Source organism: Asterias amurensis, chromosome 18, assembly GCF_032118995.1.
Source record: "Asterias amurensis chromosome 18, ASM3211899v1".
NCBI classification, from domain to species: Eukaryota; Metazoa; Echinodermata; class Asteroidea; order Forcipulatida; family Asteriidae; genus Asterias; species Asterias amurensis.
This window is the reverse complement of record NC_092665.1, coordinates 12,223,615-12,242,783: the sequence shown is the minus strand read 5'-3', so window position 1 is coordinate 12,242,783 and position 19,169 is coordinate 12,223,615. Positions and strand designations below refer to the sequence as shown.

The 19,169-nt window shown below is 40.0% G+C and overlaps 1 protein-coding gene across 4 annotated transcripts in view; it reads left to right on the top strand.

The window, feature by feature from the left end:
• Positions 1–16,599, top strand: part of LOC139950635 (neprilysin-1-like) — a 46,121-nt gene extending 29,522 nt beyond the window's left edge. For all 4 annotated transcript variants that reach the window (XM_071949413.1, XM_071949412.1, XM_071949415.1 and 1 more), the window contains exons 6-22: positions 220–437; positions 1,038–1,100; positions 2,205–2,321; positions 2,863–2,949; positions 5,430–5,563; positions 6,172–6,394; positions 6,898–6,996; positions 7,555–7,632; positions 8,028–8,131; positions 8,653–8,711; positions 9,026–9,077; positions 9,659–9,726; positions 10,960–11,090; positions 11,692–11,757; positions 13,856–13,942; positions 15,226–15,302; positions 16,355–16,599. In XM_071949413.1, coding sequence (XP_071805514.1) covers positions 220–437; positions 1,038–1,100; positions 2,205–2,321; positions 2,863–2,949; positions 5,430–5,563; positions 6,172–6,394; positions 6,898–6,996; positions 7,555–7,632; positions 8,028–8,131; positions 8,653–8,711; positions 9,026–9,077; positions 9,659–9,726; positions 10,960–11,090; positions 11,692–11,757; positions 13,856–13,942; positions 15,226–15,302; positions 16,355–16,457 — 1,766 coding nt within the window. In that variant the 3' untranslated portion in view covers positions 16,458–16,599. The remainder of the gene's footprint in view (positions 1–219; positions 438–1,037; positions 1,101–2,204; positions 2,322–2,862; positions 2,950–5,429; positions 5,564–6,171; positions 6,395–6,897; positions 6,997–7,554; positions 7,633–8,027; positions 8,132–8,652; positions 8,712–9,025; positions 9,078–9,658; positions 9,727–10,959; positions 11,091–11,691; positions 11,758–13,855; positions 13,943–15,225; positions 15,303–16,354) is intronic.
• The last annotated feature ends 2,570 nt before the right edge of the window (positions 16,600–19,169 follow it).

Below are 19,169 nucleotides of genomic sequence, written 5' to 3'. Positions count from 1 at the left end.
TATATGGTGAGAAATTACCTCTTTCTCAAAAACTACGTTACTTCAGAGGGTGACGTATCTCACAATGTTTTATACTATCAACAGCTCTCCATTGGTCGTTACAAAGTAAGTTTTGTTATGCCTACCCATTATTTTGAGTAAATACCAAAAGTGTCCAGTGCCTTTGAACAGTTGGTGATGCAAGCAACTGACAATTTGATCTTGTCTTCACCCGAACAGACCTGATTAACGCGAAGGGTGCATCGCCCCTCGTGGACCTTCTAACCACCCTGGGTGGGTGGCCGGCCCTCGAGACCAACCCAGGGGGCAACTGGGATTCATCTACCTACGAGTTCGAGACTTTCTGGGCCAAACTGGTCGGGGGATACAGCGTGGATGCTATTTTCTCGTTTTGGGTTGGTACGGATGATAAGAACTCATCAGGATACATATTAAATGTAAGACGACCGCCATTTTGTTTGTACACTTTGAGTTGGGGTTTTCAGCGCTAGGTGGCAGCAGACATACATGGTGTTTTAACCTTTTCATGCGCACGTTACAAAATAACTTGAAAACAATTTGAAAAGTTACTGGTTATAAAACTCAAATAAGTCGTTTATGGCAACACCAATCCGTGCGAAAGATATGTATGTCCGAAAATAGTCGAATTTTAGGAAATATCATGTTAACCCCCACATTAATAAGCCTTTGCTAATAGTTTGATTGCCACGTTTGACTTAAGACAAAACGGAACTTGCAAAAAATCCCTGACATGACAAAACCCGTTTTTTGATACTTTCACTCAAATATGACTACATTCACTTCACTTTGAAAACCAGACTGCAGAAATAAATTGTATTTGTAGAAACGGCCCAGTTTTCGGACGCTGTTTTGGCAGGGCCGATCAAATTTGCCCTACAAAAAAAACGCCTTTGAAGTAATTTAGTTTTAGAGAAAGGTTTTTTTTTTCACCAACAAAAATTTGAATCACAGGTAAGATTTCTTGACAATTCCGAAATAATTAATATTTAAATATCGAATTATTCAATTTATTGCAGCTGGACCAGCCATCCTTAGGTATGGGCGACCGAGAGTACTACGTGGAGGATAAATACGAAAAGGTACGAAACCATTTTCTTCTGAAGTGAAGGTTTTAACCCATGAAGCAGTCTCAAATCTGCCCAGTTTTCGGACTGTGTTTTGCCAGGGCCGATCAGATCTGCCCTACAAAAACGCGTTTTTGTATTGGCTATACAAAACACAGCACGTGACCTTAGAGAGATCACTGTGAAAGTCTCGGTTGTGACCACTAAGATCCCTGGGTCGACCCCGGTCTGCCCCGGTAAGTTCAAATAGCTTTGACGACATTCAAGGGGCTCACCCGGGTCAGCCCCCAGTGCCCTGCTTGGCTTGTGAAGTGGGCCACTTAGGGTGACCCGAGGGAATGGCGTCACATCGAGAGGGCGAGTGTGATGAGTGTGATCGTTCGTGAGCACTGCGGGGTCGACCCATGGAAGCTTATCGAATGCACCCATGTAGTACGCAAAGTCAGCTTTGAACTGTTTGCGAAGTTAGTAAGCCGTCATGGCTGTCGTTTTTCTTCAGATTGTTTTTTTTATCTGGTGATTTTTTTTGTTAGAATGTTGTATTATACAATTTAAAATAAACGGTCTTACATCATAATACAGGGTGCTGATAGGAAGAGTGCACATTATTAGACTGTGAACCACAAAACTGTGATGTCCTTAACACACTTTCCGAAGGAAAACAACCATTCGGAACCGGTAGTCTAAACGATTTAACTCGAACTTCGAAATGGAAGACAAACGCTAGAGTTTTCTTTCGAGGGTCGTTGACCCTAAACCGGATTGGACCTTCTCGAAATCAAGCATCTGGAAGCGCACAACTTGTGCAACAAGGGTGTTTTATTTTCTCCATTATTATCTCGCAACTTCGACGACCAATTGAGTTGAAATTTTCACTAGTTTGTTACTTTATGCATTATGTTAAGATTTTAATGTGACATGCCAGAAAAGGCTTAAGTTTTTATAGTACCAATCATTCTTGGATATAAAGTTGAAGTTCATGATTACTCAGTTGAATAAAGCGGTAACGTCCTTTTTCACACGTTTAAACACTTCCTTCGTTTGGTACTATTGCGTCACTTTAAAGTCTTCCTTTCTGATCTGACATTTCTAATCCAAATTGTTATTATAACCATCTAGGAGAGAGTTGCCTACGTTCAGTACATGGTCGATATAGCCGTTGAGCTTGGTGCTGAGGAAGTCGCAGCCAGAGCTGATATGGAGGAAATCATGCAGTTTGAAATACTCCTGGCAAACGTAAGCAAAAATTTAAAATAATCTGCAGCGCCGGTATGACAGGAGAGTTCTGTTCCCCGGAGATTGTTTTACCTTCCGCCCAGGTAGTAGTTAAAAAACATGACAGTTCTTTTCAGAACTGAGAAGTGTCCAAAATCTACCCCACGGTAGTATAATTCAAAGCAATAGACCTTATGCATTGACGTCATCCAGCGGCCATCTTAGTGGAAAAACGGTGACGAAACAATCGAAACGCAAAGATTTGTACGCGCGGCGCACAGGATTGGCCAATGAACAACCTCCTTTTGACCTCTAGGTGAGGGCGCCCTACTGAAATGACGTCATGTGCACAAGGTCTATACAAAGTCTCATAAGAACATAACTTGGCAAGATACATAACACACACATGGTGTTGTCGCAAACCAGATATATATTGAAAACAATCTCCTCCCCCTCCCCACAGTTCTTTCTTCAAGTGTATGATTTGTAACCCATTAGTGCCATCTTTGTTTCCTTTTAAGGATCATTCCTAATAGAGGTTAATATGGGTTTTCTTTTACAGATGTCAATCCCACAAGACGAAAGGAGAGACAGCGAAGCTTTGTATAACATCTACACCTTAGGCGAACTCACGAATACCTACGGGGAGGTAAAGTCACACCAATGTAATGGTCATAACTATCTTCTATTCTAATCACTGCAGCATAGTTCACTGCAGGTTGAACATTCTGCGCGAACCACGCAGGTCTAAAATCACTCGGGTCAGACTCAAAATTGTTCTGGATCTCTGGCCGTTTGGCCTGATCCATTTCTGATGAAGTGGCTTGGAATCTGTGTTTAAATTTGTAATATTTATTACGCCCCCCCCCCCCCCACCCCGGGTAAAATTTTCCTTTCAAACCTTAAACAACTCGTCCTCACTTAAAGGTACAAAATTACTGAACAAATGACAATTAAACAAAACAAAGGTAACAGGTAATTCATAGTAAAAAATATGTTGTCGAGTCAGCATGACCCAGTTGGGTCAGGTCCCAGCATGTATATAGTGTTTCAGGTTTTCTTAACTTTAACTTTAAATTCTCCTTTTTCAAGAAAGTAGTTTTTTACTATAATGTGTGTAACATTAGATGTTCACTTTACATCTCCAACACGCCACCCTGGTTATACCTAACATGGTTATAGCTAACCTGGTTATAACTAATCTGGTGATAGCCAACCTGGATATAACTAACCTGTTTATAGCTAACCTTGTTATACAGGGTGTCTCAAAAAAAAGGTAATCCTACTTTAAAGAGTTTTTATGGCCAGACTATTATGTTTACCATCAGAAAGCATGGCATCATCTTAAAGCTGAAACCTTGTGCTTTCCAATGATACATTTGGTTACATTCAAGGGTCACGCATCAGCGAGCACCATTGTCTTGAAGTTGTGGTGCATAAATGCAGTTGGTTCACTTTTGAACCCATGTCATTTTGGCCTTCAGACAGAGTGTAAACCTAGGGTTGTCACAAATGGTTCAGCTAATAACAGCAGAGTGGTCAAGAAAAGGTATTAAACCAGAGGTTTGCTGGGATCTCTCTCACACCGCTCAAGAAGCCACTCACAGAAAGTATGTCTTCTTGCAAGATCAGGAAGCAGAAGTTCATGACGGATGTGAGGATGTGAAACAGATGGAAGTGAAGGTACAGATGAGTGATCCGATCAAAAGTGGTGTGGCTCAGTCCAACACCATTCCGTCTTGCACTTGTCTCCCGTGGGTGGTCAATCAGTTGCTGTCGTAGGATAGCGATGTTTTCCTGAGATCTCGCTGTCCTTGGCCGGCCGGCCTTCCTGAACTTCCTTTGTTGCGATTGAGGCTGGTTCCTGATGTGCTTCATACTTTCTCACATTGGCCCAGATTGTTTCTTTGCTGGTGGTTCTCGATCTGGGAATGCTTCTCCAAATGCATCCTGTGTAGCCTGCAAAAAGTTCTGGTTTCATACCATTTCTTGACCACAAATATTCTCTGTTCTGCCGTTAGCTGAACCATTGTGACAACCTGAGGTTTTATACACACTGTCTGAAGGCCAGAATGACAAGGGTTTAAAAGTGAACCAACTGCATTTTTGCACCACATTTTCAAGACAATGGTGCTCGCTGATGCATGACCCTGGAATGTAACCAAATGTATCATTGGAAAGCACAAGGTTTCAGCTTCAAGATGATGCCATACTTTCTGCTGGTAAACATAATAGTCTGGCCATAAAAACCCTTTAAAGTAGGATTACCTTTTTTTTGAGACACCCTGTATAAGCTAACCCATATATAGGCCCACTCCTCTTTTATCTCTTCAGTCTCCTGACTATGACTAGAGCAAGCTAGTCGAAACGTTAAGACCAATATTTAAAGAGTCAATAAAGGATGATCTCAATATGTCAACTATTACCTTTTTATTGCCAAATAGACATCGCAGATACCGGTTAATAGCCATTTTACTCTCAAAATGTGCATTTAGTAATAAATATCTCGAGTCAAAAATGCACCCGGCCGCGTGGCTTTTTCAGCCGAGAGTCAAAAACGGCTTATCTATTATGATGACCCTGGACGCCAGTGACGAATTTCCCCTATTGGTTTTGAACACAGTTCTCTAGCTTTGGCATTTCCACACCAAATAGCCGCCACTGACGTCACGATTCCTTTGTCGCGCGGGTTTGTTTGACCCCACGTTTTTCAGAAATTTGGCTTGGAGCGTTCTGGAGAAAACCCATTTTTACCATGTTTTAACATGAGGTAAGAGACTCGTTATATTTTTTTATGTTTCCTGGATGATCTGCAGCTGTTAGAAAACTGTAATATCTATATATTTTGAGATCATCCTTTATTGGCTGTTTAAGAACTCACTTCCTAGTAGTTCAGTTAATAACGGTCCTATAAGCTAAAGTAGTACAGCAAATGTCTATTACTTCCGCCCAGGTAGTAGTTAAAAATCAGGACAGTTCTTTTCAGAACTGAGAAGTCTCCCGAGCAATCCGATAAATCTACTCCGCGGTCACAGAACAAAGAACAAACTCTACCTGGCAATACACACATGGTGTTACCGCAAACCAAATACATATTAATCCATTATTCATCCACATTTTCATTTACAGATTGATTGGACGAGGATAATGAATATTATAATGCCTGATACAGTGAAACCGATAAAACCAACTGAGCGATTCGTCAACAAAGTTCCAAACTTCTTAGGGAACGTAACTAAATGGATGACCACACAAGACGACAGGTAGTATGCAAAAGCAACTCACGATTTGGCTTATGTAGGACCTCGAAACCTTTAGGTGCTTAAGGTACTGGACACCTTTGGTAATTGTCTTCTCATTTGATGTATATCAACATATTATGCCCGAAATAGAAAACCTGTGAAAATTTGAGCTCAATTGGTCGTCGAAGTTGCGAGATAATAGCGGTAGGAAAAAACACCCTTGTCACTCGAAGTTGTGTGATTTCAGATGCTTGATTTCGAGACCTCAAGAACTAATTCTGAGGTCTCGAAATCAAATTCAAATATTATTTTAGTGCAAAATTACTTCTTTTACGTTACTTCAGGGGGAGCCATAACTCTTAGGTTTCATACTATCAACAGCTCTCGATTGCTCGTTACCAAGTACATTTTTATGCCAACAATGGGAGACTTTTGGACGCAAGGTGGCAGCAGACTTACCAGGTAAAATGTCCATTGTTTACGTAGTTCTGAGCGTGCGCACATGACCGAGAACAATGGATTTTACCTGGTAAGTCTGCTGCCACCAAGCGTCCAAAAGTCTCCCATTGTCTTGAGTGTCCCCATGCCTTTAATATTGATATTTTATTGTCTTTATTATACCTATACAGAGTGGTAGTGAATTACTTAGTTTGGCGGCTCGTCAATGACCTAGTGAGTGACCTTGGACAGACCTTCATCGATATCAGACAGAAATACATCAACGTCATAAGTGGAACTAGTGCTACATCGGCTCGCTGGCAACGATGTGTGAACGAAGATAACTCCCTACTCGAGTTCGCAACGGGGCGATTGTATGTGGAGGAGAACTTTCCAGCAAATGCCAAAGAAAAGGTAATGTTTTAAGACTGAAAGGCAGTGGACACTATTGGTAATTACTCAAAACAGTTTTCAACATAAAAACCTACTTGGTTACAAGTATTAATGGAGAGCTGTTGATAGTATAACAAACTGTGAGAAACGGCTCCCTCTGTAGTTTTCCACAAGTAGTTTTCCACAAATTTGATTTCGAGACCTCAGATTTAGAATTTGAGGTCTCGAAATCAAGCATTTGAAAGCACACAGCTTTGTGTGACAAGGGCGTTTTTTTTTCTTTCATTATTATCTCGCAAGTTCGATGAATGATTGAGCTCAAATTTTCACAGGTTTGTTAGTTTTATGCATATGTTAAAATACACCAACTGTGAAGGCTAGTCTTTGACAATTACCAATAGTGTCCACTGCCTTTAAAATGGATGGTCCTATACTGTTTCCAATGCACTCTGCTAAAACCTTAAGGTATCATTAGCCCATTTTTTCATTAGCTTCTAACATAATGTATTCATTCCTCGTTTCAGACAATCGAGATGATTGGAAATTTGAAGGTAGCTTTCAAGGAAATGCTCAAGACAAATGACTGGCTCCAAGAGGCAGACAAGACAGTGGCTGCAGAAAAGGTATGAAAAGGAGGTTCACACTCCCCCCCCCCGTACCAAAATAAAACAAGCTGTTCAGCAGAAAATACAGCTTAGCAAACTTCGATAAGCAAGGAATAGGTGGGTTACCAGTTGAAACAATCTAACAGTATGGCATAATGGCATGGTACCTGTTTCTGCTTAGCACACCTACATGTACTTAGCAAGTTTTTGTGCTGTACAGGCTTTATGAAAAGGTAAGACGTGCAGGTCTTACTGTTTCGCACAAAGCAGTTCAAAGAGAAACAATTGGCCACCGGAGTCACCTGACTTATGGTGGTATAAATACTGTAATTAAAGGCAGTGGACACTATTGGTAATTACTCAAAATGATTGTTAGCATATGACCTTACTTGGTAACGAGCAATGGAGAGAGGATGATTGTATAAAACATTGCGAGAAACGGCTCCCTCTATCTCTTACTATCCCTTACTATCTCGCAACGATCTATTGAGCTCAAATTTTCACAGGCTTGTTTTTTATGCATATGTTGAGATACACCATAAAATTGTACCCCGTTTGTTCCTTTTTTTTTGTTAGGCTGATAAAATGAACATAGACGTCGGGTACCCAGACTGGATCATGGATGATGCTAAACTAGACGAGAAATACGAAGGGGTAAGTTGTTTCGGAGCGGCTACTGGTCTTACTCCTTTTTTATGCAAGTCGCCAGACACATGCAAGGCCTGATGGACACTTCAAGGTGTGGTTCTACAACGAACGTTACGTGTACGAGGGTGATAAATAGTCTGTTGGGGTTTTATAAAACAAATATTGGCTGCTTTGACTCGTGCTATATGGTTAAAACTCCGACTCCTTCGGTGATCCCCGGACCGTTCCATTTTCCCTCGGCTGCACCTCGAGAAAAATGGAATGCTCGCTCCGGGGATCACCACGGGAGTCGTAGCTTTAACCATATCACGAGTAAAAACAGTCAATATTTGTTTACCAATGTATGGCTAAAAAAAAATATTAATAATACTATTGGTTGTGGTTTACGTTTGATTTCCCAGTTGGATTTTGTAGCCGATGGCTACTTCAGTAACATTCTATTATACCGTCAATGGAACAAACAAGAAAGTCTCGCCCTACTACGAGACCTCGTGGATAAAACAGCGTAAGTAAATAATTTGCATATATTATCATCACGAGCGGGAGCTTTAAAGACACTGGACACTTTTCAAAGACCAGTCTTCTGACTTGGTGTATCTCAGCATATGCATACAGTAACAAGCCTGTGGAAATTTGAACTCAATTGGTCGTCGAAGTTGCAAGAGAATAATGGAAGAAAAATCGAGACCTCGGCTTAGGTCTCGCAATCTATTCAAACAATTTAGTGAGACATTAGTTCTTTTTCAAAAAACTACGTTACTGTAGAGGGAGCCGTTTCTCCCAATGTTGAATACTATCAACAGCTCTCCAATGATCGCTACCAAGAAAGTTTTTATGCTAAAATAAATTGTGAGTAATGACCAATATAGTGTCCCTGCCTTGCAAAAAATTCCAATGGTGCACAGCCACAAGCATGAGTACATCATTTATACAAAAACAATAAATGGACAACGGATGATATTGCTTTGAATGAATGGGTTTTGATTGTGTGCTAAATATTGGCTGATTCCCCCCCCCCCCTAATAGATGGACGTCCGGGCCGGCGGTGGTCAATGCATTCTTCAGTTCTACCAAGAATCGTATTCGTAAGTGAAGTCTCATTTGATTTAATTTATTAGCTGTGACAGCAAGTCGGAACAGGTACTGTTTTTGTCGAGTTTAGCCTTGGTTGGGTAAGAAGACTTTATCTTAGATATACTACAGGTCATGTGCCCATTTTATTTACATGTGACTTTTAATTTGTCTTCATGTGGCCATGATGATAGGCATAGCTATTGCTTTATTTTGTTCAATGGTCCGGGGACTTTTCTTATTATTCTGTTAAAAGTGTAAACAAATTCTAATGACTATTCTAATGACTATTAGTGTTAATCTTACATTGGTGTAATTTTGTTTACAGTATTTCCAGCCGGTATTCTTCAGCCGCCATTCTACCATCAGGATCTACCTTGGTAAGAAACTTTAATTAGTTGTTTCGGTTTTTTTGAATGATGTTTGTACACTGCCTTAGAATTGCGAAGGTTGTGGGTTCGAATCTCACCCGAGTAATATGCCTGTGATGTTTTCTTTTTTGCAGGATAAAAAGTACTGAGTATGTGCTTACACACATCGGTGTATGTGTAAAAACAGTTAAAGCCATTGGACACTTTCGGTTAACAGTATTGTCCAATAAGCACACACTTCGTGTATTAAAACTTATGTATAAAATAACAAACCTGTGAAAATTTAAGCTCAATCGGTCATCGGAGTCGGGAGAAAATAACGGGATAACCCACCCGTGTTTCCGCACGTTTCGCCGTGTCGTGACATGTGTTTTAAATCCGTTATTCTCGCTGTCGAGAATTGATAGTTGTTTTGATCTTTTCTCAAAAAGTAAAGCATTCCATGGAATAATATTTCAAGAGAAGTCTTTTACCGTTACCTTCTGCAAACCCTGTAAGTTATTTGTAAATCTGTAAACTTTTTTTGTTCTGTACCAAAAGTGTATAATGGCTTTAAAAGATGTTTGTTCTTCTTGTGTTTTGGCCCCCAGGTACTCAAACTATGGCGGTATTGGAGTTGTAATCGGACATGAGATAACGCATGGATTCGACGATCGAGGTATTGTGGTATTTTTTGGCGAAATTAAAAAATAGCAAGTTTCACTCGATGTTCAAGCAAGTGTTATTTTGCGTTATGCGATTTGAAAAGATCCCATTTAATTTAACAATCCAATTTGCAGAAATCTCTATAAAACTGCGCCTTTTTGAATGCCGATTCGTATAATTGGCTATCAAGAATACTTGATTAGTTGAATAATAACGTGGAAACAATTAGTACGACAGGGAAATTGAATGGGGAACACTAACTTGAACACAATTGCATGAAAGCAGATGTCTCGAATTCAATTCAAATATTTTAGTGAGAAATTACCTCTTTCTCAAAAACGAAGCTACTTCAGAGCGAGCTGTTTCTCACAATGTTATCTATTTTCAACAGCTCTCCATGGCTTGTTACCAAGTATGTTTTTATGCCAACTATTTTTTCAGTAATGACCAATAGTGTCCTGTGCCTTTAAAGGGAAGCTACACGTTTGGTATTTACTCAAAACAAATATTAACTTTAAAACTGACTTGGTAACGAGCATTGGAGAGCTGTTGATAGTATAAAACAATGTGAGAAACGGCTCCCTCTGAAGTAGCATAGATTTATAGAAAGAGGTACTTTTATAAGTTTTATTCCTATCTGAAAGCACACAAATTCGTCCAACAATGGTGTTTTTGCTCTCAACATTTTCTCGCAACTTCGATCACCACCTTAGCTCAAATCTTCACAGGCTTGTTATTTTATTCTTATGTTGGTATACGTCAAGTGAGAAGACTGGTCTTTGAATTACCAAACGTGTACCTTCCCTTTCAAGACAGTGTACACTATAGTGAATTGTCAAATATCAGTCTTCTTACTTGGTGTATCTCAACATATGCATACAATAACAAACCTGTGAAAATTTGAGCTCGATCGGTCGTCGGAGTTGCAAGATAACTATGAAAGAAAAAAACATCCTTGTCACACGAAGTGTGCGTTTTGATAGTTGATTTCGAGACCTCAAGTTCTAAATCCAAGGTCTCGAAATCAAATTCGTGGAAAATTACCTCTTTCTCAAAAACTATGGCACTTCAGAGGGAGCCGTTTCTCACAACGTTTTATACCATCAACCCCTCCCCACTACTCGTCACCAAGAAAGGTTCAATGCTAATCATTATTTTGAGTAATTACCAATAGTGTCCACTGCCTTTAAAGAAATCCCTTTTTAAAGGATTTTCATGCTATTTTTATTTTGTGCGTGATTGACAGGGAGGCAGTATGACAAAGACGGCAATCTTGTCGATTGGTGGAGCGAACAGTCCGTGATTAACTTCAAGGAGAGGGCCCAGTGTATTGTCGATCAGTACGGCAGTTTCGTCATGCCAGAAACCAACGAAACTGTGAGTTCAAAATAAAGGCCCGCATGGTTAATGTATTATTACAAACTACAGCTGGATTTTATGGACTGGTCAGACAGTAGGAGGGTTGACTGTGAACACATGATACTATAATAGCGGCATGTATGGTTTCTGTATTAAGATCCACAGTGGACTATATTGACTGGTCAAACTGTAGGAGGGTTAACTGTGTACACATGATGACGTAACACTAGAAGCCTGTAAGCCCTATGGTTTATGTACTACTGAAACCCACAAATGGTAAATTAACAAAACAACGAACATTGATATCTCACTCTGCAATGCCTAAAATCCCATAGCCTCCGACGCTGTACTTTGCCGTGCACACAGAAGACCGATTTTGCACCAAGTCGGGGCCCCGTGCCATGCCCCCCAAGGCAGCTAGGCGAGAGCCCCGCCGGCCTCATGGGCCGTACTTTAATGACGGAACGTGTCTTCACTGAAGGCTCATGGGGCACTATATGACTGGCTGGGATAGTTCGTGACATTGATTGATCATATCGTAGGAGGGTTTAAATGTACAAGAAGACTATTATAAAATGTTAAACTAATATGCTTAAAAACTAATGTCTCTGCCCAACAGCTAAATGGAGTGCAGACACAGGGTGAAAACATTGCAGACAACGGCGGCATGAAAGAGTCCTACAAGGTAATGTTCACACAATAGACGATGTGACCTCTGACGTCACACGAAAACCATAACATGATTCGCGCGCATACCGCCGGGCAAAACCTTTGTGTTTTGGCAGCCAGCTAGAAAGTGTACGCAATCTTACTACGACTACGCAACTCGGTGCCCGGCGAAACTTGACGTATATAGTGTTTTGTCAACAGAGGGCGGTTTGAATGTAAACATAGGTCACATCGTCTATAGCTGCGGAGCTATACGAAAGTGTTAAAGGAAGTGGACACTAATTGTTAATTAGGGCCTACTCAAAATAATTATTAGGATAAAACCTTACTTGGAAACGAGTTATGTTGATAGTATAAAACATTGTGAGAAACGGCTCACTCTAAAGTGTCATAGTTTTCGAGAAAGAAGTAATTTTCCACGAATTTGATTTCGAAACCTCAGATTTAGAATTTGAGGTCTCGAAATCAACCATCTGTAAAAAGCACATAACTTCATTATTTTCTCGCAACTTCGACGGCCAACTGTGAGCTCAAATTTTCACAGGTTTGTTAATATATGCATAAAGATAAACCAAGTGAAAAGACTGTGGACAACAGTGTTCAATGTTTATATAATCGAATTTTTAAGATAGTATTACTTTTATCTTGGAGTGCCGACGTCCTACAAACAAGAGTATTGACTCTCTGGTATAAATTTGTCGAGGGTCGAGTTGACCACTTATAGGTAAAAGAATGTCTACTTTTAAAATGTTCCCATCTCACAAACATTTCCACTTGAGAAGTAGTTATGGGTGTATTACATCGTACTTCCAAGACAAATATCTACTAGGTCTAAAGAAGCGTTTTAGTCGGTGGCATTTCCAGAGCTCCATAGATAATAATAGTGCAGAGTTGTTTTGTCTGTCTGTGTAAAGTTCGCATCCTTCAACTTCAACTATTGACACAACAAAGCCACTTTTGACTATTAATGGATTTGTAGAGTGTAAAAAGGGTTTACATTTCGAGCGAGTAAATTTCTATTAACCCTATACAACAATTCGAAGCTTTCATCAAAGTGTCTGTCGACATTATTAGGCCTACAGGAGGGGAACATTGCATGTTTTTACGATGCCGGTCATGATACGATACCGGTCTTACATTGCTGATCTAATGCAAACGGTCTTACGCTGTAGGTTTTATGCTGCCAGTCTGATTTATGCTACCAGTCTTAAGCTGCCGGTCTTAAACTACCAGTCTTCCGCTGCCGGTCTTACGCTTCCGGTCTTTGCTACTGGTCTTACGCTGCCGGTCTTTGCTACCGGTTTTACGCTGCCGGTCTTTACTACCGGTCTTAGGCTGCCGGTCTTTGCTACTGGTCTTACGCTGCCGGTTTTTGCTATTGTTCTTACGCTGCCCGTCTTTGCTACTGGTCTTACGCTGCCGGTCTCATGCTATTGGTCTTACGCTGCCGGTCTTTGCTACTGGTCTTACGCTGCCGTCTTTGCTACTGGTCTTACGCTACCGGTCTTACGCTGCCGGTCTTTGCTACTGGTCTTACGCTGCCGGTATTTGCTATTGTTCTTACGCTGCCCGTCTTTGCTACTGGTCTTACGCTGCCGGTCTCATGCTACTGGTCTTACGCTGCCGGTCTCATGCTATTGGTCTTACGCTGCCGGTCTTTGCTACTGGTCTTACGCTGCCGTCTTTGCTACTGGTCTTACGCTACCGGTCTTACGCTGCCGGTCTTTGCTACTGGTCTTACGCTGCCGGTCTTTGCTACTGGTCTTACGCTGCCGGTCTATGCTACTGGTCTTACGCTGCCGGTCTTTGCTACACGCTGCCGGTCTTTGCTACTGGTCTTACGCTGCCGGACTACCAGTCTTATCCTGCCGGTTTTACTTACGCAGCCGGTCTTAAGTCGGTATTAAACAGCTGCCGGGCTGACACAGTCGGTCTTACGCTGCTGATCTTGCTGCTGGCATGGTCTTACGCTGCCGGCATTTCTCTACCAGTCTTTCGCTACAGAGCTTCCACTCTACCGGCTGTACTATACTGGTTTTACCCTACCAGTTCTTTCCAGAACCCTCACCTAGAGTTTTAACTTGTTAAACTACCTTTTTGTCTTTATCTGTTAGGCATACAAGGATAACATATCTAAGCAGCCGCTACTACCTGGTCTGAATCTAAACGAAGACCAAATGTTTTTCCTAACATTTGGACAGGTAAGAATGTTTCCTTAACGGTATCTTAAAAAAAATGATGTTTTATTTCCGTTTGGTCTTTTGGCTGCGTTGTTACCAGCTTTGGTATTTAAAACGCGTGGAAAGTGGCGTAACCGATTCCTCAATTTCATTTGTACAAATACTTTGTGAGACGTCACACTAAAATAATACGTTACCAAAAGACAGCTCTTTTATTGTTCAACTTGTTATATTTTATTTTAAAATGTCACTGTGTTGAGTGTGCTGAGATAGTTGTATGTGGTGCATTTAAAACAATTATTGGATTAGATTAGCAAGAAGTGCAAGACTATATTTGTATGGTTCAATATGCATGATTCAATACATCAAATAAATACATTTTAAATGTATTATACTGTTTAAAGGCAGTGGACACTATTGGTAATTACTCAAAATAATTATTATCATAAAACCTTTCTTGGTGATGAGTAATGGGGAGAGGTTGATGGTATGAAACATTGTGAGAAACAGCTCCCTCTGAAGTGCCATAGTTTTTGAGAAACAAGTAATTTTCCACGAACTTGATTTGGAGACCTCAGATTTAGAACTTGAGGTCTTGAGGTCTCTAAACGCACACAACTTCGCGTGACAAGGGTGTTTTCTTCTTTCATTATTATCTCGCAACTTTGATGACCGATTGAGCTCAAATTTTCACAGGTTTGTTATTTAATGCATATGTTGAGATACACCAAGTGAGAAGCCTGGTCTTTGACAATGACCAATAGTGTCCACTGCCTTTAATAAATATTTTCAAAGTTATCAGCAGTCAACGTCCCCCCTCCCGGTTACGTAACTGCAGATGAAGTACAAGTGTTGTATATCTATTGCTCGACACAACATACCCCGGCAAGATTCGTGGACAACAACAACATCAGGGGTTGATTTCACAAAGAGTTAGGACTAACTTAGGACTAGTCCTAGGAGATACACAAATTGCATGGATAGTCCTAAGTTAGGACGAGTAACTGGTACTAACTCGAGATAAGACTAGTCCGAACTCTTTGTGAAATCCACCCCAGCATTAGTAAATACTTAGGGGCGGTGGTGGAGAAGGATGATGGAGGAGGGGATTGGGGTCAAGTTTCTGTGTTACCACTCCGGCGTTAGTATTACCAGCCCTACTGATTCGAACACAACATCTCAGGAAACCTTACCAGAAGTCAGTCCCTTTTTCAGCCATGGAGGAAGGGGGCGGGGGTGGAGTTTCTTTTTTGTCGGGTTGTGATTCATCTTCATGGTTTATTTCCCCCCCCCCCCCTATACAGATATGGTGCAGTGCATATAGACCAGAGGGTGTGACGTCACAGATCCTCGGTGGTGTACACAGTCCGGGTAGATACAGGTAGGGTTGCCCTTAAAAATCAATGTAACGTAATTCATGGTTGTATTTTTTGTATAATAATTATACCAAGCACGAAGTATAACGCCCTTGAACTAGTTCTCAAGACTGAAAATAAGTACACAGCGCATCAACTTTCCTGGAGTTGTTGTCCCCCTCCATGGTGCCCCCCCCCCCTCCCCAACACCACGATGGAAATCCCGGGTCGACCTCTTTTAAAAAGAACAATAAAAAAGCTCTTATTTATACCAAAGGTTAAATCCAGATATAAACACTTTGTACAATTTTTAAAATGTTATTTTTTTCTATAATATGGGATGTAAGGCATTGCATGGTGAGGTATCGGCACGGTATGCAGTAACACCACTGTTTGTATCTACATTGCTGGGTATAGATTATGTTCTCTTGCGAACATGTCTTGCTTTAACACGCGGAGTAGGTTTTCGAATTCATGAGACTTCTCAGTTCTGAAAAAAACTGTTTCTTCTTTTTAACAACTACCCGGAAAGGTAGAAAATCGGCCGGGACTATTACTTTAGCTTATAGTAGTGTTCATTGTAGATAGGTTTTGTAGATACGTTCATTCGCCTTTGAATAGCGCGGGTAAGCTTACCAGGTGTTTCGTCATCGCAGAGGCTGATGCATGAATATTCACCATGCTGTAATGAATCAAAATAAAGGAACCTTGTGCATGCAACGTTCGTCGTGTATTTAAATTGTGGGTGGAGCTTCCCAGGGAGAGCTGTTCATTGGCTCTGACGTGTGCGACCGGCCGACGTACCTCCAAAACCTATGAACACTAGTGGAACGTTACGTCACTACCATGTGTGTATCTACTTGCAAAGGTAGATTATGTTATTTTGAGAACTTGTCTTGCTTTATATTCTACTACCGCGGAGTAGATTTTCGAATTCGGGAGACTTCTCAGTTCTGAAAAGAACTGCCCTGCTTTCTAACGGCTGGGACTACATGTGTGTTTGCTGGGTAGATGTTCTTTTGAGAACTTGTCTTGGTTTATATTCTACTATTTTTACACTCTCTCTTTCTCTATGCAGAGTTATCGGGCCAATGCAAAACAATGAAGACTTTGCCAAGGCGTTCAACTGCCCCAAGCAAACCAGCTACATGAACCCGACCAAGAAATGTAACGTGTGGTAGCCGGTATAGTCACTCCAAGACAGTTTATACTCATTGTACTTCTTATATAAATGTTTTTATATAAATCTGGAGAAAACTATGGGCAGTAGCTTTAATTAAAACAATATTTTATAGACGTTGTAGCAGAGTATAAAAATGAAAACACCTGAAACAATCCATGAATGAAAAATCATCGTTTGGGAGTAGAACAAAATTCCCTTCTTTTCCGAAAAGGTTTGTGATGGTTTAAGTTCCTACATACTGGTGTTAATTCAGGCCTATATCACTGCTGGGTTTTTTCTTAAATTATTGATAATTTAATTAAGACCGAAAAACCTCAGCAATTATAAACCTCTTTGTTGTGTTAATTAGAAACAGTGGTTAATTTAATACTGCTCTGGTCATTTTGGTCAAAATTGTGATGACAGGTTTGTTATCTTTTTGTCTTTTAATGCTAGAGCGAAATAGGTTAAGCTTCAGACCATAGAATTTAAACCAAATGTCACGAAAATACGTTTTACATGCAAGAAAGAAACGAAAATTATTTTCGTGACTTGTTTTACTCATTTCTCAAAAAACTACAGCACCTCGGTAAGTAATATTTTAAGGGAAGCTTTCTACTATCATTATCTTCAAACCGTGTGTTTAATGTAATTCTGTGGACAGTGAGCTTTGTGTCCTACAAAAAGTACCCAGTCCCTTTAAAGGGTATGTGTACTTTTTCCTAACAAAAGCCACAATGTCAATAGCCTTGATCAAGGCTGTTGACGTACTGTTCCCCGGCCCAGTTCGCGGCACACGCATGCAGTGCATACACAATGTACATTACCATACATTGTACAGCGAGAACAGTATAGCGTAGTCGTGAGAACGGTCGTGTCTTTGTATTTTCAACCTCATACACGTGGCTCAAACAAGTTCCCAAGTAGCGTTAGTGTACCCTATACTGATGGTACATGTACATGTACAGTACGTATGTGTACATACGCGTACACGTATTATTATGCTCTGTGTTATGTATGTGGGTGCGCTGGCGGAATTCAGTGATGGGGACTGGGATTTTGCAGATCGCGGCTGGCTGTAGCGCCTTGATCAAGGCTACAATGTCAACAGATTTACATTAAACTTACACAGTTTGAAGATTATGATAGTAGAAAGCTTCCCTTGAAATTTTACTTACTGAGGTGCTGTAGTTTTTGAGAAATGAGTAAAAATCATAATTTTCGTCTCAGTTTTAGCATGTCAAAACGTATTTTAATACGTTTCATTGCATAACTGGTTAAAACCAGTTATGCTATGGTTTTGGTATAATATCATAACTGGTTAAGGGGATTTTACATGCTAAAATAGTTTTGGTCTCATGAGACCAAAACTATTTTGTGACTTGTTTTACTCATTTCTCAAAAACTACACAACCTTACTTAGTAATATTTGAAGGGAAGCTTTCCACTATCATTATCTTTAATCCCTGTAAGTTTAATGTAAATCGGTGGACATTTTGAAAAAGTACCCAGTCCCTTTAAATCAATACAAACTTAAAACAACATTGACGTCCTTCCCCTTTACCATGGTCATGTCCCAAATGGTATCCTCGGTATTCAAGCGCCAATTGAATACTGTTATACTAAAATATTTACAGACTCTACCTATGTATACACTCAGACCTATTTGTGGAGTAATGATGCACACCTAAATTATGTGTTTACGAACTTATTATCTTGAAACGCTTAAAGGGGCTACGCACTTTTGTATTAAACACAAAATGCAATGTTCACAGATTTTCGTTAAACTTACTCAGTTTGAAGTTAATGATAGTAGAAAGCTTCCCTTAAAATATTACTTGATTGGTTGCTGTGGTTTTTGAGAAAAATTAGAAAAACAATGTCACGAAAATAATTTTCGTGTGAGTTTTAGCATGTAAAACGTATTTACCAGTTAGGGTATTTTACTATAACTGGTTAATGTTTTTTTTAACATGTTAAAACAATGTTCATCTTACAGAGACGAACATTATTTCCGTGACTTGTATTACTCATTTCTCAAAAACTACAGCACCTCGGTAAGTTATATTTTAAGGGAAGCTTTCTACCATCATCTTCAAACCGTGTAAGTTAAATGTAAATCTGTGGATGTTGTGTTTTGTGTTACAAAGAGAACCAGAGTCCTTTAACGGCAGGTATGGGTCGGATACGATACCATAAATATAAACACTATACCCTTTAAAGGAACATTTCAGGGGTATGGTTATGTATTTGTTTTGATCAGACGGTTAGATGTGTCAAAATATTAATTACGGAATCAATAAAAAAATATATAAAATTGAAATATAATTACAACAAAAATTACACCATTACCTTAAGATGTAGTACTTTAAACGTGTACAGTTCTAATTTTCAATGTTTATCGTCAGGTTAAAAACACGTATTTCTTGGTATGTGACTTTGTACTTGTGAATACATTTTATTCATATTATTACTATAACCGTTGTACATAAGGTAATTTCATAATTTAAAACAAAAAAGGTACAGCACTGGGCATTTTGCGAGTCAGTCAATTGTTTTATAACACCGAAACAGATTATTAATTTTATCATCTTCGTGCACGTAACGTTCGTACGCGCGTTTCAGATACACATGATATATGCACAACGGATTGGGTTCGAGGTAGGTAACAAGACGCCTGGGTACTGCACGCCGTGTGATAGTCGTCGGACTATCACACGACAAACGGTGC